Raw genomic sequence first — 25,138 nt, 5'->3', positions numbered from 1 at the left:
GCCGAAATTTCGATCGAGGGGTTCTCGTGCTTTTTCTATTTTGGCTCCAACTCTGTGGAACGAATTGCCACTGAGCACTAGGCAGGCACCATCCCTTCAAGTCTTTAAGTCTCGTTTAAAGACTCATTTTTATCTGATTGCGTTTCAGCGCTAGGGTCATTTGAATTGCCCTAACGTTATGGTTTTAACTATTCTTCTTTTTAACCCAGATGCTTGATTTTATTTTGTCCGACATTTGTTTTTTTATCGATTAGTCTTATTCCGCCATCTCTTATCTGTAATAGTGTTTGCTTGATATTTTATGATTTTATGTTTTTATCCTGCTTTTATGCCCATGTACTGGGAATGTTTTTCTTTTAATGATGTTGTTCAGCACCTTGGGCTTCCGATAATGTTGTAGAAGGTGCTATACAAATAAAATTTGATTGATTGAGTTGCTGATGTTGGAAATAAAGGTAGAAGACTATTTTCAGGTTTAGCCTGCTTGCAACAAAAATAAGTAAAAATAACTGCTTCTCAGTGAACTTGCTCTTTAAATATCTTATAGTCCCTGCTCTTTTGCGCTTCTTATACAGTTTATACACAAAAATACAGTTAGAAAAATTATTTATTTTTTCATTCATCCCTGCAGAAAGGCCTAAACAGGGATTCAAACTTACAACCTTCTTGCTGTGAGGTAACAGCGGTACCAACTGTGCTACAACGCAGCAGCAACAGATTTATTTTGAAGCAGATCAATGGGAAACACGAGAACACCAACATTTCTACCTGAACAGAATTTTCTCTCCTGTTGTTTGGACTCCCCCCCGGGTTGTCTCGAGCAACCGCGGTCAAAGTGTAGTGGTCCATCGTCTCTCTGTCCAGAGGGGACAGGATGTAGATCTCTCCCTTGCAGAGGAGAAGGAATGATTAGGAAGGAAGTACTTACTGGGAGTGGCGGTGGTATCACGGCATTATTTTGGCTCAGCATTTATGACAGAAATGGAGAGGGGAGCTGAAATATGTAGACTGCCCGAGGATGCTCCAATGTTTTGTTTAGACTTTCATTTCCAGGCAGGAAACAAAACACGGCAGACCATTTCTTTCCAGTCAGTGCGTGTTTATATTTTGTCTGAGGTCACAGAAGAGAACATTTCTGACATTTTCTATAGAAACTAGAGTTTAAAACAGATCTTTCACTCATAACAAAATAACACCGTGTGCACCATCACTACCCTGAAATCAGGCGTTCTGGTTAAAAGTGGGAGGAAGAATTAATTGTGACATGTTGTGACTTAGAAGTGACAGCGAGAGGTGGTTACGCTCGTGCTGAATCCGATGAACTCACAGTGGTTGGCCTGATGTTAAACTTTCCCAGTCCATCTACGAGGCTGTACTCAATAACAGCAAAGAGTCCAGAATCAGCGTCTGTAGCTCTGACGCGAACTACGTTGGTGCCCAAGGCCACACTCTCCAACACAGCCACCTACAAACAGAAACACTTCCATCAAGGCTACTACAACGTGTGTGGTTCCTTTTAATTTGTCTTCACGCAACAGGTGGAGATAAAAAAAGAAAAAAGTAAAGTGGTTCTGTTGCATGTGTCTAAAAACCTCGGCGAATAAAACCTCTGAAGGCAACTATTGGACCAGCCAGTCGTTTGTCTCACCAAACCGCAGCACTTCCCTGGGTCCTCCACTCATTACACACTCGTGCATTTAGCCACAGAACACCACCGGTGTGAGAGGTTCTCTGCTCAATAACACCAGAGAAGGAGAAACAGCCGGCTGCTACCACTTCAACTTTAGGGCAAACTACCTGAGTCCTAAAGAAGAAAATCACCATTTGAAGTCACGGACAACAAAAGACGTTTGGACGTGGAAAACAGCGACTGGTGTTTAGCGCCGTCTCGTTTCCTCTGGCCATGTAGGGAAGACACCCGAGGGGAGGGGTGAGCATTCCGTGGCCGTGTTTGTGTTTAAATCCTAGCTCGTTTGTAGATTTGCCTTTGCAGCTTTAAGGGAAGTTTTTCCTCCCCACTATCGCTACATGCATGCTTGGTCTGAGGGATTGCTGTAAAGTTAAGTGAAGCAGTCTGTTGGGTTTTCTTACATGGGAAATTTTAAACTAATCGGAATAATGAACTGACCTCCGTGCCCTGATAAGTGGAGTCAATTGGAATGTTTCCCTGAGATGACTCTATTTGGGACTTGGTGCTACATATATGAATTGAACAGGCTCTGGGAAACCCCCACAAACAAGTCAAGACTTAAAGAACCTACTCTGGTGTGTACTCCAGAAAGACATCCTCCGCTACACCTTTTAAAAATTGGTATTGTTTGGTCTACGAGCAACACGTGTGGCGTAACAGACAAGTAAAAGTAAAAAATCTATTGAGACCAATTTTTTAGTTACTCCTCTGCAGACTGGTGCTCGTTACCTGATAGGAAGGCTGTAGAAAGACAGGATTGTTGTCATTGACATCCACTATGAGTAAATAAACGGGCAGTTCGGTGCTCCGTGGAGGTGTGCCATGGTCCTGAGCTTGTATGGTGAAATTCAGCCACTGCACTTGCTCATAGTCCACTGTCTGGTTGGCCACAATCTTCCCTAAAATACAGTTTCACATCACGTAATAAGAATGAATTAAGCTTATAGTAAAACTTTGAAGAAACGCGTTATAGGAGGGATAGGAGAAGCAGGAATAAACTGAATTCTGGTTTTACTGTAGATGGTCATACCAACGGAAGGGTCCTCCAGTCTGACATACCCCCCTCTCGGTAAATTGAGGAGCTGGTAAGTGACCTGACCATTTGGGCCTTTATCTGGATCCACAGCGGACACGGATAGCAGCGTTGTGCCGGGCTGAGCCCCTTCTAAAATCTTCTCTGTGAAGTTGGTCACTCCAAAGGGCCGAAATTGAGGAGCATTGTCATTGACGTCCAACACGTTGATGGTTAGTTTCGCTAAGGGTGGAAATAAAACTCAAAATTAGAGATGTAAAAAGTCAAAGTAATGGGTGAATACAGGGGCTGAAGATGAGCAGAACAAGGATTTACCATTGGGAACACTGACTGACTTGTCAATAATGTCACTGGCGTTGTCGTGAACTGACACAATGATCTCAAACGTGGCTACCAGCTCTCTGTTGATTGGTTTGCGCACAAAGACGGCGCCTGGAAATTCACCAAAACATGTATTTATGCTCCAAAATGTGATCTATGCACATTTACAACTTAACGTTACATCAGAGAGTTAAAGCCCATGTCCTACCTGTGTGTAAATCAATACCAAAAGAATCCTGAAGGCCGTTTACTGGGCTGTTCCCATCATCCTTTGCCTCCACTGAGATGATGTAGTACTCGAGCCGTGGATTTAGATCCGGGTCTTCAGCGGCAAGCGTGGCCACCACCACACCAGGTGGAGTTGACTCGTTAACATTTATTATAGTTATTGGCTGTAGAAAACGCGGTCTCGAGTCATTGACGTCGTCCAGGAGAACAGTCAAGGTGGCTGTTCCTGACAAAGGAGGCGTTCCACGATCGGTTGCCATCACAACGAGGCGGTAGGATGCACGCTCCTCTCTGTCAAGCGTGGCGTTTCCTACCAGGACAGCACCAGAGAGCGGGTCAACCACAAAGCGGTCCTGAGCTCCACTTTCTAACCGGTAGGTTAGCCAGCCGTTAGACCCAGCATCGGCATCGGTGGCGGACAGCTGAGTCACCACCACACCTGAAAGGGAAATAAACATACATTTGTATGAAATTTCCCAGACGTTAGTTACAAGTAAAGGTCTGACACCGCGTGTAGCACTAGGGTATGTGCTGGAGGTGACACTTGCCTACTATACTTCTAAACTTCAGCTAAATATTTCTAAATTTTAAAGAGTTTGAGCCAATTTCACGTTCGTTAACACAAACATTACTGCAGTCACGGCGATGGCTTCCGGTTGTTTTTCTGGCTCATTTTAAAGTTCTTGTTTTTGTTCTCAAGTCCCTGCCAAGTCTGCATTGCTATGGTCTGGTTGTTCCTCCGGTCCAATGGATGACCAGAAGGGATCAAGCATTTTTGGTCTTTGTTATTACTTTATGGAATCATCTCCCATTAGATGTCAGACAAGCACTGTCGTTACAGACTTTTAAAAGTAGAATGAAAAGTAATTTTTACTCTCAAGCTTTTCTGCCAGGTGTCAACTGAGAGCTATTAGCATGTTTATTGTTTTTTTATTGCTCATTTTTAATTGAATCCCCCCTTTTAACCAGATCAACTTTGAAACCCAATACTTGCTTTTATAAATATTGGCTATATTTTCTGTTTATAGTGTTTTCTGGCCTTCTACGAGGTTGTTTGGTATTTTATACTATGGCTATGAGGTGTACTGCACTGGAGTCATTCATTGGCTGGAGGAAAGTACCTAAAGTTAATGGTAAAGCCCCATTAGTCATCACACACAGGTGAAATTACATCTCCACATTTGACCCACCTCCATGGGGAGCGGTGAGCTGCAGCAGTGGCTGCGCTCGGGAACTATTTGGTGGTTTAACCCCCCAGTCCGACCCCTTAAAGAGGCAGTGGGTCCAATTTTTAAAGTCTTTGGTATGACCCAACTGTGGATTTAAACCCTGATCTCCCAGTCCAACGGCAGACATTCCACTAGGCCACTGAGAAGGTTAAACCAAAAAGATGACGATGATGATGATGTTAATGTGAGTTTGCTAGAATTAATTGATAGAATAGGAAAGGTATTAAGTTGTGGATGTATTTGTGATAATTTGCCCAGAGGCATGAGATGTTTTTTTTTCTACTTTAGGAAATATTTTTCACAAAGATCTCGCACAAAGGTTAGATCTTGGTGTGTGTGTGTGTGTGTGTGTGTGTGTGTGTGTGTGTGGTGTGTGTGTTGTGAATGCGACTAAGAAAACTGACCGAGTCCAACCCATTTTGTATTTTTGGTAATGTAGATCAGCTATAGCAGCCGGCTTATGCTGGGCTGACTCAAAAAGGAAATTAATTGGAGATTTATAACTGGCGATTCGTTTCTGAGAGTTTCATGAACGATTTAGCAAACACACACAGGCCCAAACATTATTGTCCACTTTTTGACTTGTGGTAGTGGCTGATAATAAAATACGAGTTAGGTTCCACCCAAGGCCTTAAACGCACCAGCGGGGCTGTTCTCAGGGATTCGAACGCTGAAACTGGATGGGTTGAAAACAGGCGGGTTGTCATTCTGGTCCAGAATCGAGACTGTGAGGGGAACACTGCTGTTTAAACCTCCTACGTCCTCTGCAACCAGAATCAGCTCCACCCGAGGGTCCTGAAAAGCTTCCCGATCCAATTTGGCGCCCTGACGCACGAGAACAGCACCTGGAGGGAAGAGCATGAGCCTTTTCACTGCACTTTTCCACATGATCTCTGGCGTAAACTTTCTTTAGAGAAATCCTTTTACCAGTATTGGAGTCAACTGTAAACAGGTCCACTCTTGCACCTAGGAGTCGGTACGTCACCACGGCATTAATCCCAACGTCTTTATCCTCAGCCAGAACCGGGCCGTTTAAAATGGTTACAACGCTGCCTAAAGAACAGTCACAGATCAGAAGACCAAGGAAGGTTTTTAATCCAACACAAACACATTTATATTTTATATTTGCAAGTTTCGAAGCTGACCAAAACGCTGCAGCTGCTGGACCTCAAATCAGGTCCACAAAACCAACAAGGTGTCGTCAACACTTTGTTGCTCTGACATGCCAGTGACAGTCATGATCCTAATATTGACATTAATCTGTTTTAGGCCTCTCCACCGGTTCCCTCGATAAAAACTGGTGCAAAGTAAACGACGATAACAAAACATTTAAACGTGGGACGTAAACACAGGTGCCGATCTGTCAAACTCAGTGTCACACATGAAAGAGAAACGTGTGAGCTGTGTATAAACAAAGCCAGGAAGTGGTGCAGATGGAGCTACAGAGTTCCTGCTAGGTGCTGCAAATACAAAAAGAGAAAAAAAGAGAATGTTACCTGCTGCAGAGTTCTCCATGATTTCACCTCTGTAGCTGGTCTTTGTGAAAATAGGTCTGTTGTCGTTCACATCCAGAATGGTGATGATCAAGAAGTCTGAGTCCTGATGGTTTGGGACAAAGGATAAACAACTGCATCATCTTCATGAGCCGTTGTTTATTTTCGTTACATTTCAAGGACAAATTTGATTAGCTAAATAAGCTAATGGGGGCTCCAACTGATCCATGACAACCCTGAGCTAAATGAGGTGGAGATGAGTGGAAGAACCGCATGATATTTGGTAAAGAGCAGGAAAACGATCCAGGATGGCCTCTAAAGGACAAACTACTGTAGAGAAGGCTTCAAAGAGGCAGGTTCTGCAGCAGTGTGTGTTGTCAAAGAGCCAAAACAGTGAACTAGTGAGAAAAGCTTGTGAGGGGATTACCCGGCGAGCATTGCGGGGGTTCTCTGGGTTGTCCTTAACAGTGATGGTAAGTGTGTACTCAGCCACCCGCTCTCTGTCCAGGGGTCTGTTCACCTGCACCACACCCGTCTATCAGAGAAATACATGAGGTGTACAAGCTAATAATATTTTTTCACAATAAATCAATATAAGCTGTGATAAATGTAATTATATAAAACACTTAAAACATTAGGTTCATCTCCAGACATTCATAAAACCACAAACAACAGCACTAATAAACATCAATAAGATGATTTTAAATCTATCGGTTCAGAATCACAACAAAAAAGTAAATGTAGGTCAGTAGTATTGTCATTTTAAATACTTGTTTTTTCAGATACAAAAATGTTGAAAAGCAGGAATGAAAAGATTCAAACCAAACAGACCATGCTTCTGTCATCTTTCTTTCTGATTGGTGCAGAGTTAATCTGCACACTGAAATCACCTCTGTTGCTATTCAGTAGAGATTTCGAAAATGACCAATCAGATTAACCTATGAAGCTTATGTCACATATATAAATATCCCGGATACTTATATATCGATCTAAGTTCATACATCAGCCTGCTTGATCAAATTTTAAATCCAAAGATTAATGTTTAATTTAGATAATTAAATTTAATAGCAAAAGTTATTTTGAATCAGAAACTAGGATCTTTGCTTGTCAACAACCAGAAATATTATACCTTTTCTGTGTTTCGTTTCAATAAGGAGGCAAGTTTAAAAATGAAGAAATTTATTACTTACAATTTTAAACTTAGAGATTTGAGACGAAAATTATAAAATGACAATTCATGGATGGCAATTTAAATGACAATTTTCAACAGCTTTGATATTAAACTTGTTTTAAAAGCAAACCTGTGCCTGAATGGAAGCTAAATGGAAAATACGAGTTTGGATGCGTGGATGAAGTTATGAGAAGGTTTCTTTTAGGGATGTAAGAAAATATCGATATGGCAATATATCGTGATATTTTCCCAGCAATATTATATCGATATTCAAAAGCAGTGTATCGGAAATATCGATATGGCAATATATCGTGATATTTTTTCCTGCGATTATTACATCGATATTCAAAAGCTGTGTATCTAATTCCTGAAAGAATTTACATGCAAACATTTGTGTATTTTCTTTTCGTTTTGCGCAATTCAATCGCCACCCGCTAGTTGGCAGCAGTGTGCAACAGGTTTTGTTTCCACCACTGAAATGTAAATCCCTCCATCATGGTTCAGATACTTCATGTTAAACATGTTACGTATCAGTTTGGACTGTTTATTAAACATTCTTACAATCAATTCAGTAAAAAAAATTGCTTGTAACGTCTGACTGAATGTATCACAATATATTGTGATATATCGTATTATCTCCCCTGTATCGTGATATGTATCGTATCGCCAGAATTTCAAAAATACACATCCCTGGCTTCTTTCCCAGAGACTTGGAAGCGGTCTGGATGAAGATGATGTTTTGAGGCTAACTGAGTTATTTAGGGAGAAAACAGCATCAAACACATGCTGTCGAGGTCTACCTCACCCAAACAGAAGACCCCCGTTTTGGATCTGAAGTGTCCAGGTGGAGATGGGTTTCCTCCAGGCATGAGGTTGGTAGAGAAACCTCTAGCACGACCAGATCGGTCCTGAGATGTCTTCTTGGGTCACTCGACTGGTGGAACGATTTGCGTCTCAAGATCCGTAACTCTGAAGGAGTTTTTCGTCTTTTAACTTAACTCAGAAATCGATGACTCTGGGAGAGTCTTCGTTAGCTGGTTACAGTCCGTTTATTCTTTGGCTTATTCTGGTCGGCGTGACTGAACAGCAGGTGGAGATTCAGGGACGGCCGTTTCCCTTTCTCCGTGGTGTTGGTTCAAGAACTCGCTCTGAAGCTGGGGATGGACAGTTTTACCAAGCTCCAGGACGCTCCCACTCTCTCAGGAAGAAGGCTTTGGTCATGCGTCAAACATGTGTGAAGTTATGTTTATCTGGGCTCTGTGTTAGCTGGATAAGGGTGAACTGACCTTCTGATATGCTCAACACATCTTTTACTGTCATCATAATCAATATTATAATAATCATTATTATAGCCAAAGCATAAATTCATTTCATGTAATTAAAATACCTTTATACAGAACCAAGTGATCACTTATGAGATTATGTTAAACAGTAATAAAATCAATGAGTTTTATTAATTATTATCTAATTATTATCATCGTGATTTGAATTGTCCTCTTCCTGGGATGGAACAGCAGCAGATAGGTGATATGATCTTGAGCAGGTATGGATGTGATCTTGCAGACATCGCCGCTCCTAGGGTTAATCTGTGGATTTAAAAGTACTGTTTGACCCAGCTTGACCCAGCTGGGTAAATGTGACCTTTGCCACAAATTAGAGAACCTTCATCACATTACATTGGCTACACTCACATTGAACAAGCTTGTTCATACCTCGGTTTAGACGAGCGCTCTTAGCACACCACACATGGTGGGAATATCTGATAAGATTATCTTTAGAGCCTTTACGGTAATCAAGCACATCCTTAAGATTGGCAGAAGGAAAGAATTGGGTCACAAATCTGCATAATTATCCTGCAGGGTGATAATATTATGAGTCCATCAGTCTGACAGGTGACTGGGCCAAACTAGGTCATAAAACAGAACGAGGAAGGAGGTCCAACCAAAGCCCGACCTGACTGAAAGCCTGAGGTGGGACCTTCAGCTAGCTGAGGAACAGTCATGTCTGAGAACCTCAATGAACCAAAGCATCTGTGTAATGAAGAGTAGGATAGGATTTCTTCTGTGATGTGAGAAACTGATAAAAGTTAAAGCAAAATCACTATTTCAAGGACATTTCTGCTGAAGGACCTTCTACACATCCAACTCTTCTACCTTAGCTTTCTTTTATTTACCAATTTAAAAAGTAAATGCAAAGTAAAAAATAAGTAATGTGAGAGTTGTATACTTCTAGAACCTGGAAAAGGTGTAGCCGAGTCCGTAAATCTGAAGTACTATAAAGGTTCTGAAACCTGCAATGTACCATGAACAACGTGACTTGAAAGATTTTTGTCCCGTGTTTTTGGACAAATTGAGTATTTGAGAGAGAAAAGGGAAGAAGATATATTAGTCTATTATTACAGTTTACAAATGGAACAATTTTTGTTCCTGTCAGGTCTGATTACAGCACACAAGAGAAACAGGAAGTGTCATCTGCACACATCCTTTAAGTACTACATGTTTCCACAGACTGTTGACTTACCAAGAGCAATCTGATATGTGGCCAGAATCAACTGAGCATGCGTTACAGCGAGGATGTACAAGTTCATAAATATTGAGTTTAGATAAAAGTTAAGTGATAAAATCTCTACTTCAGAAGCTTAAATGCTGCCAGTAACTTTAACTTCTCTTACTGTCTCGCTGATGTAGAAGGCTCCATCCAGGTTTCCAGCAGTTATGTTGTAAGTGAGCAGCGCGTTACGTCCACTATCTGCATCTCGGGCTTGTACCTGGGCCACAGATGTGTATATCGCGGCGCCTTCACTGACACTTGTGTTAGAAGGCAAGTTAAGGATGACTGGGTCGTTATCATTCACGTCTAAGACATTAATGCCCACCACCACCTGAGAATAAAACCAAAACAGATTTTTACAGCAGAACCCAAAAGTATAACTAAGTACAATGTCTTCTTTATAATTAATGACAACATCAATAACATCTATAGGATCTAACTCATTGAACCAACCTATCAGATGTGATTTGTAAGACAACTAATTTAGTACAACGCTGCAGTTTACATGGAAAGCCGAAACAAAAAAACAGAAGTGATGCTTGCAGTTTCCTGGTTATTCAAGAGGATCTGGTAAAAGCTGATTTCGTTTGACTACTGACGTGAACTCCTCACCGAGCTATTGAGAGATGGAGTTCCCAGGTCTCGGGCGGTGACGGTGATGTTGTAGAAGGCTATGCTCTCTCTGTCCAGCTCCACATCCTTCCTCACTCGAAGCTCACCGTCCATCGGAGAAATTGTAAACTGATCTGACAAAGAAAAATAAAGAAAGTTCAAGAATAAATGGAAAGTACTGGTTAGGATTCCACTACAGGCCCACATTCTGATACTAACTCAGGATATCTCCACCAGTGATGCTGTACTCCACTTGGCCATTAAGACCAGAGTCTTGATCAGTGGCTAAAAGGGTCAAAACTCGTGGTCCAAGCTGGCCCTCTGTCACATCGATGGGTCCCTCGTAGGCTCTGGGGAAAGTGGGTGTGACATCGTTCACATCTATGACGTTCACCAGCACCTAGGAGGAGAAACAAACACAGTTTGATGAAACACTCATGTCTGAGTTTTACATCATAACGTTCAGCATCACCAAATGTCTCAAGGTATGCACATTCCATAAGAACTACCATGTGACATTTCAACTCAATATCTGTAAAACTGACAGCCATGTTGGTATTTACTAAGTTATATAGGCTGTGGCAGCCATCTTGGTGACGGTTGATTACGAAAGGTAGTGAATTGAAGAGAGGGTGCTCGCTGCAGAACCACAAAGGCGGAGCTGCACCATAAAGTGGATCTGCACCAGAGTCAGCCCCGCCCATTCACGCAAACTCAGCCTAGCCCACTGACTTCCGTTTTTGTTTTTCAATTTTAGCGCAAACTAACCTGACCCACATGAATTACGGCTGTTACTAGTTTACAGTCGTTAATGCTATGTTCTATGATCCAATTAAACAAGATAAATATAACTTGCTACATGACAAAGCCTGAATATATCCCGAAATGAAAAGGTTTCTTCTTCTATCTGTCCACAGCCGCTTTAACAAAAGTGTGATAAAACAGCATGTAAGACTATTGTATTGGTTCTGGTGGTCCAGTGGCAAGATCGTCTGATTTAAATTTTGCTTTCTCCTCAGCTGATGCTGGTTCGATTCTCGGTGGGGTCGGCAGCAATCTATTTAGTCAGTTGAAACATTTAATTTGTTTATATTTTAGTTGCAATGTTTATATTCTCTAAAAGTTCTTTGAATTTGGTCGTTCCTAAACAAACGAACTCACACTGGCTAAATAAACATATAAATAAATAAATAAACACACTAGTCATTATATGTTAAACGGTATACCAGTAAATTGTTGTAAACATAGTACTGGCAAGTGTAGCCAGAAATGAAGAAAAGGGATTGTAAACTACCTAATGCTTCCGCTACCGGGAGGCGAACCTGCGCAAAACTGCATGCCAACCTGACTCCATAACCACTACACCACCACATCAAATAAAGTGGTGTTTCATGTAATTGTGCTACCGAGTGTGTCTTTGGAGATGGGATGTATGGTTTGTTGGCGGTGTCTCAGTAGAAGTCATTTCGAAATTATTTGTCCAAAAATTCGCAGAATATCCAGATTTGAGAACCAAGACCAGACCCGCTTCGGGGGAGGAGACCAAATGGAAGCCGAGATGGGAGGAAAATGCATGAATGAGGCCAAAAATGGCTTTGGTGTGTTTCTTATAAGGAAATGACAATATAACATGATTAAAAGTTCCAAAAGTTAGATTTTTAATTATATGGAACCTTTACAAAAACTGTTCAGTTAACTTCTCAACTCCGTCCTCAATCTTGCATTTTTTAGCTACAACACCCTCTTTGGTTCCAGAATGCTATCAAGTCTGACAACTGGAAGGAATTGGACTGACTCTGATGGAATGGGCGGGGCTGACTCTGGTGCAGCTCCACCTTCTGGTGCAGCTCCGCCTTTGTGGTTCTGCAGCGAGCACCACTTGGAATTGAATGAGATAGATGCACTTCCAACGAAGTCTGAGTTTCAATAACACCTGTCCAGTGGTAGATATGTTGCTAACAAACAACAAAAAACATATAGGAACTCCCAGACAACAGTAAAAACATTGTTGCCCGTCTTTTAGCTGGTTGGAATAAAGATTGTGTCATTACTGTTGTACTAGATGTCAGGCGAAGAGCAGGCTTTGGACACTGGTCAGTAGCGGTGACCACCAGCGTATAGTGTCCATTACTGCTCTCATAGTCCAACGCCTTGACAGCAGTTATTCTCCCCTAAATACAAACAACATAAGCAAAAAATTATCTGTACAGCAGTTCATCTACAGCTTCACAGTGTAAGAGTTTTCAGGTCTCACCGTGACGTTGTTGATGCTAAAAGTCTGAAAAACATTGCCCCGAATGATTGCATATCGCAGCGTTCCATTCAGGCCTTCATCTGGGTCCGTAGCTGTTACTGTGGCGATGGTGACTCCCACCGTCTCTGGCCCTTCTCTTAGCACAGTGATGTACTCCTCCTCAGGAAACACTGGAGCATTATCGTTCTCATCCAAAATGCGAATGTAGACTACGGTTGAGGTCTGCATGAGGAACAAGTAGACAAGGAGCACATTGACAGAGGCTTCAATGCTAATGCTGATAGTAGCATTTGTGCTGAACAGTGATACCAACAGTCAGACATGGTGGTGGTAGTGTGATGCTCTAGAGCTGCTTTGCTGCTTCGGACCACTTGCTGTTACTAATGGAAACATCAATTCTGCTTTCTGGCAGAACACCCTGAAGGAGAACGTCTGACGTTTGACCTTACACAGGAAATTCCTCCTGGAAAACCCTAGCTTAAAAATCTAGAAAGATCATAGCATTAACAAAAGATTTTGCTCTGCACGCCGGTCTAGCCACGCTCCATTGGAGCCTCGGCAGGTCTACCACTGGACTGAGCAGTTTTGTTTCTAGCCAGTCACAGCACTCTGTTTGGTGGGCAGGATGTTGCAACAGAGTGAAACAAAGATGGCGGGTGGCTTGTTTGAAAGAACTTTGGCATCAACTTTGGACTGTTTACCTTCTCAGTGGCCTAGTGGTGCGTGTCTGCCCTGGGACTGGGAGACTGGAGTTCAAATCTGCAGTTTTTATTTTTTTGTTACTTACTTTATTTAAAGAGAGGACATTGCATATTTATGAACAGTAATACAACCGTAAACACGCCAGATTGTAGCCTTAGGCTAATTTACGGTATATTCCCATTAAACGTGGCCTACCCAATTCTTTGGATCCTCTTCTAAACTGCCTAGATGAGGTTAAAACCTGGATGTCTGCAAATTTTTTACATTTTAATAATGACAAGACTGAGGTCATGCTTTTTAGTCCTAGTGTGTCCAGTGGGCCATGTTCTGCTGACCTTGGTCCACTAGCCCTTTTCTTGAAACCTGTAGTGACCAGTCTGGGAGTCCGGCTGGACAGTGATCTGCTTCTGGAAAAGCAAATCAGTGCCGTCACCAAAGCCAGTTTTTATCAGTTAAGGAGGATTGCCAAGGTTAAGCGTCTGCTCTCAAGTCATGACTTTGAGACGGTGATTCACACATTTATTACATCACGTCTAGACTATTGCAACGCACTGTACCTTGGTCTTTCTCAGTCTCACCTGTCCCGTCTTCAAATGGTGCAAAATGCAGCAGCACGCCTATTGACGGGTTCGAGAAAGAAGGAGCACATCACCCCAATTTTAGCTTCGCTGCACTGGCTGCCTGTGGTTTATAGGGTCCAGTACAAGGTTCTTTTATTGGCTTTTAGAGCTGTACATGGCCTTGCTCCGCAGTATCTGTGTGAGCTTTTAGGAACTCTCTCCCCGTCTCGGTCACTGAGGTCAGCCGACCAGTTTCTCCTGGAGGTGCCGAGAACAAAGAGAAAGCTCAGGGGTGATAGAGCTTTCTCAGTAGCAGCTCCAAGGTTGTGGAATGCACTCCCGATTCAGATTAGGATGGTTTCGTCACTGTCGGGTTTTAAATCCCTCTTAAAGACTCATCTGTTCTCAGTTGCTTTTAATTCAGTTTGAGAATGCATCTGTTTTTAGTAGCTTTTATGTCAGTTTGATATGTTTGTTTTATCATGATTTTACCTTGTGATGAACTTTTTATCTGTTTTTAGAATTTTTGAGGAAATTCTGTTCTTTTGTCTTGTTAAGCACTTTGGTCAGCTTTTATGCTGTTATAAAGTGCTATATAAATAAAGTTGACTTGACTTGACTTATTTCCATCTGCAGTCCTCTGGCAGGTTAATGTTAAAAAAGATAAGACAGACAACAATATACGTTTAGAAAAAACAGGAACATATTTTATGAAAAAGACCAGAGTAAAAACAAATAAAAGTGTCATCTATGATTGCATCTTTGAGTTTCCTGTAGCCACAGTTTCAATTGTCTTTTGAAAGTAACAAAACTTGAGCTTTCTCTCACTTGAGTAGGAATGCTGTTTCGGTCATACCAAGGACCTTAAAAAATGGGACCCAATACCTCCCCGCTTGACACTCAGCCTTAAGCCTACTGCACACTGGAAGCATCAGCCGAATCCATTAAAGTCAATCTGGGTAATTCAAACCAGCTGCGACACAGCAATTTTCAGGCGCGTCCCAGAAGTGGAACGCCGCACCGATAAAGAATTGTATTCTATTTTTGCCACGAGTCGCTAGCCTAGTGAACTAGACCAAATTCTTGCTTTGCAAAGAATGGTCTAGGCATGCTCCATTGGAACCTCCACAGCTCCTACCAGGACTCTGGCTAGCCAATCACAGCTCTCTAGAGGGGTTTCAAACACATAAAGAGCTGTGATTGGTCCATAACGGTGGGCCAATCATAGTGCTCTATCTGCTTAGTGAACAAATCACAGAGCTTTATCTGCTTTGTGGGCCAACCAGGGCACTCTATATGCCTGGTGGGTGGGATGATGCAACAGAGTGAAACAAGAGGATGTCACATTGATGGTCCAGTGGAATGCGGAGATCATTTGAAAGACAACGGTAGAACCCGCCCCACAACCGAGAGCCGTCAATGGAGCGTGGCCAGACTAAATAATACATTTATTTAGTCTGGCTTGCCAGGCTAACGAGTCGCTTCTGGAACACGACAATTTCCGCAGTTTACATAGGGCTAGAAAGGAAATCACACAGTTTTAGTGTAAAACCCCTGGTAATTTTCAAAATAAAAGTCTATTGCAGCGATGCGATTTCATATCTATGTAAATTACGTCAATGCAACTGACCTAATGGCTTATTTAGTTCTTGCATCAATCCAGAAGTGCAACTGGCTTTAATCCTGGCAGTGGAGAGGAACAACATCTATGACATCAAACAGCGATATTAAACGTGATTTCTTTCTTTGTGGTTTAACAGCGAACGGCATAAACTCGAGGGATTTAGTGATCGTGCGAGTTAAGCGAGGAGGATGGCGGAAGTCTCGAGGGATTTTGTGATCTCGCGAGTCGAGTGGGGACTACAGCGGAGGAGCCGCTTCGTGGCTGAGACTCTCCCAGTGTGCACTGGAGTGCAGCGATTGTCGAGAGTAAACCTTTCCGCTGTCGTTCCGCGCCGCTGATGCTTCCAGTGTGAAGCAGAGGTCAAGGGGTTGGACTGGGGGGTTAAACTACCAAATAGTTCTTGAATGCAGCTCACTGCTCCCCACGGGGATAGGTCAAATGCAGAGATGTCATTTCACCAGTGTGTGATGATGACCAATGGAACTTTAACTTTATTCAGACTTGGGCTTTTCTTTTAGTCAAGAGCAGATTTAAAATGTATTATTCTATTTTATTTTTTTTTTTTAGAAAAAAGGATGTATTTGTTAGGGATGCACCGACGGATCGGCATTTGATCCCAATCTGCCGATGGCGCCCCTATCGGTTTGGATCGGAGTTTTCAAAATAGATCAAAGCAGACCGATCAGGTAGGGTTGTCACGGTAACCGGTGTAGCGGTAAACCCCGGTAAAAAAAAGTTGACAATAATAATAACAGTCTTGTTTTAAAAAACTATATTATCTCGGTGGATTACCGTGGCTGCGGTGTAGGCGTGCTGACCCTTACCAGCCACCGTATCATTTGCTGAGGTTGCCGGCGGCACATGCGCACTTTGTTGTTTACAACTAAAACTTTCTTGAAGCTAAAGCTGAAATAACGGCCAAAGGAGGAGACGGCAGCACTCAGGAGGACATTTTTTATCCCTCAAAGAAGACAAAGTGGGAAGTACGGGCATCTTCTGGATATTCGAAGAATGCTGAGGGACAGCTGATAGAAGACGACGGCTGTCCTGTTTGCAGCACGTGCAGAAAAAGTGTCTGTGAAAGGCAGCAACGCTTCAAATCTCATGACACATCTGCGTGACCATCACCCACAACTCTACAGTCAACGCAAGGCAAGCTAACGTTAGCGTTTTAGCAAAAATGCGTGATCCGAACATTTGGGTTGAGGGAGAATGCAACGAGTCGCTATATAAAGCAGCCGCAGCGCCGCTACCTGCATATAAACCGTGTCGCGGACACCCCCACGTTGAAATGACGCTATGCATTACGGGGCTCCCAGGGGCAGATAAGAGTTGGTCTCTCTCCGAGAATAATTATGAATTTAACAATGATTACTGCCTGATGACATTTTCCCACATCTGCAAAGCTCACTGGAAGGACACAAACCGAGGACAATATTTTCCTGATATAGGGTTTATTACTCAAGTAAGGGTAAAAAAGTATCTTATTAGAAGGCTACTTGAGTACTGAGTATCATCTGATCTAATATTTTTAAAATGATGACATCAAACAAACAAAAAATAAGAAGTTATGGGCCAATTTTAAAGACTAAAGGGAAAAAATGTAAACAAATAAACAACATAATTACAAAATAACACATTTTAGGCAAAATTTAGACACAAACTGAGGACAATATTTCCTGACATACAGGGTTTATTTAATTGTGTGAAAATGTAGCACGTTTAAAAAAATACCGCAATAATACAGAAAACCGTGGTAATTTTGGTCACAATAACCGTGAGGTTAAATTTTCACACCGTGACGACCCTAATACACACCATTTTAGATTAGGTTACATTTCCTTTATTCCCAGATTATGTAGTTTGTAGCACTCATTATAATGTTGTAGAAAATTTCTGGCCAATCCACGTGATCGGTATCGGTGATCAGCAGCAAAAAACCTGATTGGTGCATCCCTAGTATTTGTGCCTTCTTCGACAGAGTATGGGGGACTGCCCCGTTGACAGACGCCTGCAGTGATGAGAGCGTCATGTTGTCTGTTGTCCAATATCATGTGGAGACAGTTTGAAAGACAACCATAGATTACCCTCCATAACTGAGCTTTGTCTGTGTGTCTTGGCCAAACTATATAATCTCATAATTATGATGGCTTGTTGCCTGGCTAGGAAAACCTTCCAATGGGGCCAAATTAAAACGGGTTTGTAAAGAAACATGAAGCAAAGTGAGAAACTTGTTATCACCTCCAAGAGTGCTCTGTGGTCTATTGCTTTTGACCTATTTTATGTACTTAGGGTTATCTTTGTCTGATATTGAAATTAGTTTTCAGATCTGAAACATTTAAGTGACAAAAAAAAGAAGCAAAACCAGAAGAGATCTGCAGGCAAAGTTTTCACAACTCAGTACTTCTTTGAGTCACAAATCTGTTTCTGCGGCTCACTTTTGGTTTTTCTGCTTTTGCTTCAGTAAAAAAAAAAAGTGACACAGCAGGGATCTGACAGCATCCAGGGGGGAGGAGCCTTCTCACCCCTCCCAGCACGTCGCCTCCGCGCACCAGAGCTCAGAAAGTTGGGAGAGATATCAAGAGACTGTTTGGTGTCTTAGTTAGAAGGCAACAAGTGGATGAGAAAAACTTCTCCGTAGAGGGAGACAAACACCGATCTGCTGCGTGTTTCCTTCAGATCCAGTCAGCCGTGATGGAGTGGGTCATACGTCGGACATCGTTAGTTTGGAGAAGAAAGTCCATGTTTTGGGTCCTCACGGTTCTGTTTGTTAAAGCTGCAGGTAAGCTCGGAAATCCCTCCGACATCCACTTGAAAAACACGCATCAGACTCACATCGGACGCGTGGGAGCGCGTTAGCTCAATCCGTCGTTAAAATATAAAACGTTGTTCTGCAAAAGAGACATCCTCATCACATTTTCAGTCTGATAGTTTGGGGGACTTTTCAGATTATGCCTCTTAAGCGAAAACTCGGTGCTTCTGTCTTTCACAGATGTTGTATTTAATGAATTTAGATACGTTTCACCCCCCTCTGTCCTCCTGTGTTATCAGACTCCTAACAGCTGCGCCGTATCACAGCTCCCCGCCGCCGTGCGTCTTTACAACTCTTGTGGCGAACACATTTTCCACATTTTGAGGCTGTTGTTGTGAGACAGAACATCTGGTGCGAAGCCGCTTTAAAGCCCCTCCCTTGGGATGTTGTGATGCGTAAATCCACGTTGAACTCATCCACAAACACGAAAAACGTGGAGGAAAAAGTAAAAGAAAACGTATCTGATGCATTTTATGTCAATTTCGCGCAGTATGCGAATTTATATTCTTAAAGTTTGCGCATTTCTCTAGGAAGCTATAACTGAATGTGGGACTTTAAGGACTTTGATTCGGCTGCAGGAGATAGAAAAAACAGCTGTCGCACCAGTTAAGGCTAAAAACGTAGCAGTTTTCTGCTTCTTAGCTAAGCTAACTTAAAGTCCGACAACATTTTAAAGGTTTCAACTTAGAATACAACTTGGACGATTTAAAGTGGTTTTATGTGATAAGAACATGAGGAATAAGTACTATTTTACCTGTTGTTGTCGTTTTTATGGCCTCGGTTTTGGACTTCTAACAGCTGGTCACTTACTACAGAACAAGAAATCCGGAAATTGTACACAATAAACCGGAAGTTCGATGGTTAGCTAGCTGTTGAGCAAATATTTGCTGCCAATTATGAAATTTATTTTAAATATGCATTAAGACATATTTAATACGATATGTTTTACTCAATGTGACCAATTACTGGATCGTTAACAGGATTGGCGCTTTACTTCCAAGGGGCAAATTGCCTGCAAAAAGTGAAGCCAACCAGGAAGTGACAAAAATTGTAGTTCACCATTCAGCCGCTAGGAGCTGGCTCCAAAACAGAGAAAAAATTCATTGCCTCCCATGTAAAAAATGTTAACTTCACAGGAGCAAAAACAACAATTGTGGGTGGGGTGGGGTGGGGGATGTAACTCTTACGTTTAGGTGTAATTAACTGCTTGAAATTACGAAAATCTCTAAACTGAGATTCAAAAAATGTCTACAGCACATAATTCAAAACTTGCTTTGTCTTTTACCAATGATTACCTTTAGAAACCAGCGATCAACATACAACGTTGAATCTTATTTTTCCAGTAATGTTTTTTTTTCATCTAAAAAATCAATAGTTAATGCTTTGATGAAAATGGTAAACTTAATTAAATAACCATGTAAAAGCTTACATCTGAAATAAATAGAAAATGGATACCTTCAAAACAAAACTATTTGGCCGCTAATGTTAATTTAACCACCCTAAAATTTTCTAATATAATCTGTGTAGGCACACAACAATAAAGAATGAAAAGTTTCAATTAAATTAGCATTGACTGACATCTGCAGTCCTCAGATTGTCCATTAGGGAGCAGAAGATATGTATGGAATTCAATGCAGCAGGTTTTTGAAGAAAGTACTAATCCTGTTTAAGAGGTAGCAGTTTTCAGATTCATAGATTTGGATATCAGACATCTAAAATTGCATTATAAAATGTAATTGGGCTCCTTTATCTGCTTGTGCAGCATCTTATTATTCTGCTCAATAATAAACTTAGTATACATTCATGCAGCAGAAAACAGATTATTTTAAAAGTGGTAAACGATCAACTTTAAAATTTATATTTAATCTAGACTGTACCTTCAAGATAAAAAATATTTCAACATGACCTAAATGTTTGTGGATCCTATAATGAGATGATCTTAAATAGCTTGTTTAAGATGTTGACACAGGCCTTTCACATCAAATGTAAACAGCCTAATCTGATAAGGGCTGCATGGTGACGCAGTGGTTAGCACTGTTGCCTCGCAGCACGAAGGTTGCAGGTTCGAAACTCAGCTGCGGCCTTTCTGCGTGGAGTTGCGTGTTCTCCCCATGCATGTGTGGGTTTCCTCCGGGTACTCCGGTTTCCCCCACAGATCACAACATGCCCTATAGGTTATAAATTGTAAGTCGCTTTGGATAAAAGCGTCTGCCAAATAAATAAACATAAACATAAATGTTTGTTCCACTGCCCATAATGATTTTCCACTCTGCCAGACATGACCCAGTCACAATCAGGGCCTGTTTTCCTCTTAGATAAGCATTTGTCTCTTGAGACAGACAACACGGTCAGAAACAATCACACCACTTTTTCTTTGCCTTTCCGCCTTTCTTTCCTGCAGCGGTGCATTGATCCTAAGCTAAATTAATAAACCTGTAAAGGGTAACAGGTTTCTGTAGCCAGTCTCTTTGACAATAACAAGCATCCCTATAGAGTGAAAACCAACTTGTTGCGTCAGCATTTGCTGCACTTGCATTAGTAATAACGAGAGAGAGAGAGAGGGAGAGCGAAGGAGGGTGATGTTTGTGGGAATTGTCATTTTAAAGGTCTGTACATTTCTCCTGTTTAACATTCAAGGTAGAATGGTTAAATGACATCACCGCTGCTGACCTCCAGCGCTGCTGGGAACACTGTGCACCCCACTCTAGTTGGTGGTTTTCAGAACAGAGCAAGGACGCAACACCACATTCAGAACCTTGACTCTTCATCAAGTGACAGCTTCAAACAAACAAAACATATTTTAAAAGTAACCTCACAGCCAATTGTTAAGCAGAAGATTCATTTGGTAATGACTTTGTACTTTTATTTAGATGGTGTAATAACTGAACTCTTGTATCAAAAGTACAAACTGTCTTATTTACACTTATTAAAAAGCTATTTCAGCCACATTGCAGTTCTGGTGTAATGGAAATCAAAATGGTTTAATTATGATGTAAAGATTGGCTTAACAAGAACTAAAAGACTCAGCGAGTTACTCGAACAAGAGTCATGTAATTATATGGTTCAAAAACTCCTTGAACAGGGTGACCTGCTGACACCAAACCACTTCTGTTTGTGACTAGATTTGCGAGCCCCAGATTTGAACATTTCCTGTTGCTGAATGTCTGTTTGCTGCTGAAGCTTCCTTCGAAACTACAATAATGCCTGTGGTCCGTCAGAACCTTCAGACTAAAGTACAAAAATGGAGAGACTTGAAGTAGAAAAGGTGTAAGAGTGACTATTTGTAATTTTTCCACAAAAATCACTTAAAAATGGCCTAAAGAGCCACTTAAACATGTTAAATTAATGCACTCATCTTATGTTTCTTTCTGAGAGCCAGAAAATGTCAGTGCCAATGTGCCTCAAGCAGGTGGCACTAAGACTTGAGACAAAAGAGGGTCTGTTTCAGGAGCCTGCAATCACAGGAGCAAACCTAGATCAAACAGGGGAACGACACAGATGTGTAATGTATAAAAACCCCAAAACACCTGTTGGGCACGTATTTACAAGCTTGATATTTGGATCACACTAAAGGCCACATTCAAAACAGGGCTGAAAAACCAAGTTAGCACCTCAATTAGTGATGAGGTGCTACATAGTTCCTCAAAATAACTTCACACAATAGTGTCAACAAAACAGCAAAACTATTTTTTTACAAGGGATTCCACTTCATTGTAAATTAGTCTAGAAATTACAGAGCAACCTGTTCAAAAGCAGCACAGAGAGGAAGGTGGGGTGGGTGTGAAACAGAAGAAAACACTTCCCTTTCCATGGTTCAATCACACACACACACACAGCCAGGATAACAACTTCAGCTTAATCACCCTCCATGTTCTTCCTATTGCTTCTGTTTGCAGGCCATAGCTTGGGCTGAGCTCAGCTTCTCTCTCTCTCACACACACACGCACGCACGCACACACACACACGCACGCACGCACGCACGCACACACACACACACACACACACACTTGAAGAACAAAGGTTGCTAGCCATTCAGCTACTGTCCTTCCTTCCCACGGGAGTCTTAACCAACATTTTGAAGCTGCTTTTGACATTCAGATCAAAACACTTTGTGCGCTTCCTCATTTGCACTATAGTTGACCCAAAAACCTCCCTTGCATGGTGCGATAACCTTGTTTTGGAGATTTTAATACATAAAGTAAAGTCAATGACACCAAGCTGCTACAAACCCTTACTACCACACGGCATACTTAAGGTTTCATTCCTGCAAATGTTATGTACTTTTTCTTAGATTATCATTCTCTTTTCATATTAGATGATCTATTTTTTTGTAGGTTTTCTGTTTGTCAGGACAAATCAGGAAGGGAGTCCACTCCTTAAAACAGCCTCTGACTCACAGACATGGCAAAAAGGTTTAGAGAAGGACACAAGAGCAGGTTTTCACAAATGTAGTATTTTATGTGTTTTTATAACTTTTTGTCAGACTTAAGTAAGTATTTCTTAAGTGAAGCCTTTAATGGCAATTAAAATAAGTTTATAGCCTGTTGATGCCAAAGCCTTTTAAAAAGAGCCGCTGCCATTTTTGTTGTTTCGCTCATTCGTTGTAACCTATTTTTCATTTCACTCTTCACAAGAACCCACAAGTGAAACTAAAAAGATTAGAATATGGTGCTAAAATGCATTTATTTCAGTAATTCACCTCAGACTGAGAGGCCATCTAAAGGCTCGGGAACCCTCTGCAGGTGTTCTGGATTCATCAGCTGATTAGAGTGTGCCACTTTGAGTCTAGAATATTGAACTTTTTAAGAACATTCTAATTGAGATTTTGTATGTGTACTTTTCATCAGCTGTAAGCCATAATCATCACAGTTATAACAAATGAAGGCTTGTAATTTCTGGCTTGCATGGAATTAGTGTCAGATTAGTCTCACAGTTTAGGTTGAATTTATGCAAACTGGCCTCAACTGTGGACCCACCACCCGCAGGAGGAACATGAAGGGTCCGGTGCAGTGTGGATCGGGTGGCAGACCGAGGCGGGAGCCTTGGCGGTCCGATCCCCGGACAAGGAAACTGGTTTTTGGGACATGGAACGTCACCTCGCTGGTGGGGAAGGAGCCGGAGCTTGTGGCAGAGGTTGAGCGGTACCGGCTAGATATAGTCGGACTCACCTCGACACATTGCATTGGCTCTGGAACCCGAGACCTGGAGAGGGGTTGGACACTCTACTTTGCTGGAGTTGCTCCGGGTGAGAGGCGGAGGGCTGGGGTTGGCTTTTTGTTAGCCCCGAGACTCTCTGCCTGTGTGTTGGGGTTTACCCCGGGGGACAAGAGGGTAGCTTCCTTGCTCCTTCGGGTCGGGGAACGGGTCCTGACTGTTGTTTGTGCTTATGGGCCAAATATCAGTTCAGAGTACCCACCCTTTTTGGAGTCCCTGGGACGAGTGCTAGATAGTGCTCCATCAGGGGACTCCATTGTCCTGCTGGGGGACTTCAATGCTCACGTGGGCAATGACAGCTTGACCTGGAGGGGTGTGATTGGGAGGAACGGCCCACCTGATCAGAACTCGAGCGGTGTTTTGTTATTGGACTTCTGTGCAAGCCGCAGTTTGGCCATAACGAACACCATGTTCGAACATAAGGATGCCCACCGGTACACTTGGTACCAGGGCAGCCTAGGTCACAGGTCGATGATAGATTTTGTAGTCGTATCATCTGACCTGCGGCCGTATGTTTTGGACACCCGAGTGAAGAGAGGGGCGGAGCTGTCAACTGATCACCACCTGGTGGTGAGTTGGATCAGATGGCAAGGGAACATGCCGCGTAGACCTGGCAGACCCAAACGCATAGTGAGGGTCTGCTGGGAACGCCTGGCAGAAGAACCTGTCAAGACGGTCTTCAACTCCCACCTCCGGCAGAGCTTTGACCACGTCCCGAGAGCAGTGGGAGACATTGAGTCCGAGTGGGCCTTGTTCCACTCTGCGATTATCGAGGCGGCTGTTGCTAGCTGTGGTCGTAAGGTGGCCGGTGCCAGTCGTGGTGGCAACCCCCGTACCCGCTGGTGGACACCAGAGGTTCGGGGAGCCGTCAGGCTGAAGAAGGAGGCCTACAGGGCGTGGCTGGTCTGTGGGTCTCCGGAGGCAGCCGACAGGTACCGGATAGCCAAGCGGGGTGCAGCAGTGGCAGTTGCCGAGGCAAAATCTCGGGCGTGGGAGGAGTTTGGTGAGGCCATGGAGAAAGACTATCGATCGGCTCCAAAGAGGTTCTGGTAAACTGTCCGGCGCCTCAGGAGAGGAAGGCAGCAACTCGCTCACACTGTTTACAGTGGGGATGGGGAGCTGCTGACGTCAACTGAGGCTATAGTCGGACGGTGGAAGGAATACTTTGAGGAGCTCCTCAATCCCACCAATGCGCATTCCGAGGAGGAACCAGAGCTGGGAGGCCTGGGGATGGACTGTCCGATCTCGGGGGCAGAAGTTGCTGAGGTAGTCAAAAAACTACACAGCGGCGGAGCCCCGGGGGCGGATGAGGTTCGTCCTGGGTATCTCAAGGCTATGGATGTTGTAGGGCTGTCATGGTTGACACGTCTCTACAACATTGCGTGGTCATCGGGGGCAGTTCCTAGGGAGTGGCAGACCAGGGTGGTGGTCCCCATCTTTAAGAAGGGTGACCTGAGGGTGTGTTCCAACTATAGGGGGATCACACTCCTCAGCCTCCCTGGAAAGGTCTACTCCAAGGTACTGGAGAGGAGGGTCCGATCGATAGTTGAATCTCAGATAGAGGAGGAGCAATGTGGTTTTCGTCCTGGTCGTGGAACTGTGGACCAGCTCTATAACCTTGCAAGGGTGATGGAGGGGGCATGGG

General features: G+C 42.7%; 2 protein-coding genes across 3 annotated transcripts in view; one reads left to right on the top strand and one right to left on the bottom strand.

Annotated features, from left to right (window-relative positions):
• cdh23 (cadherin-related 23) overlaps window positions 1-25,138 on the bottom strand; it is a 405,629-nt gene that overhangs the window by 14,315 nt on the left and 366,176 nt on the right. For both annotated transcript variants that reach the window (XM_070542163.1, XM_070542162.1), the window contains 15 exons: window positions 12,582-12,803; window positions 12,379-12,498; window positions 10,547-10,727; window positions 10,328-10,461; window positions 9,837-10,046; window positions 6,422-6,529; window positions 5,998-6,100; window positions 5,429-5,554; window positions 5,143-5,346; window positions 3,253-3,711; window positions 3,039-3,155; window positions 2,721-2,945; window positions 2,420-2,589; window positions 1,328-1,465; window positions 769-888 (listed from right to left, as the gene is read on the bottom strand). In XM_070542163.1, coding sequence (XP_070398264.1) covers window positions 769-888; window positions 1,328-1,465; window positions 2,420-2,589; window positions 2,721-2,945; window positions 3,039-3,155; window positions 3,253-3,711; window positions 5,143-5,346; window positions 5,429-5,554; window positions 5,998-6,100; window positions 6,422-6,529; window positions 9,837-10,046; window positions 10,328-10,461; window positions 10,547-10,727; window positions 12,379-12,498; window positions 12,582-12,803 — 2,637 coding nt within the window. The remainder of the gene's footprint in view (window positions 1-768; window positions 889-1,327; window positions 1,466-2,419; window positions 2,590-2,720; window positions 2,946-3,038; window positions 3,156-3,252; window positions 3,712-5,142; window positions 5,347-5,428; window positions 5,555-5,997; window positions 6,101-6,421; window positions 6,530-9,836; window positions 10,047-10,327; window positions 10,462-10,546; window positions 10,728-12,378; window positions 12,499-12,581; window positions 12,804-25,138) is intronic.
• vsir (V-set immunoregulatory receptor) overlaps window positions 17,680-25,138 on the top strand; it is a 28,825-nt gene continuing 21,366 nt past the window's right edge. Inside the window, exons 1-2 of the mRNA XM_070543144.1 lie at window positions 17,680-17,689; window positions 17,974-18,249. Coding sequence (XP_070399245.1) covers window positions 17,680-17,689; window positions 17,974-18,249 — 286 coding nt within the window. The remainder of the gene's footprint in view (window positions 17,690-17,973; window positions 18,250-25,138) is intronic.

Source organism: Nothobranchius furzeri, chromosome 12 (assembly GCF_043380555.1).
Source record: "Nothobranchius furzeri strain GRZ-AD chromosome 12, NfurGRZ-RIMD1, whole genome shotgun sequence".
NCBI classification, from domain to species: Eukaryota; Metazoa; Chordata; class Actinopteri; order Cyprinodontiformes; family Nothobranchiidae; genus Nothobranchius; species Nothobranchius furzeri.
This window is presented reverse-complemented; position numbering and strand designations above follow the sequence as displayed.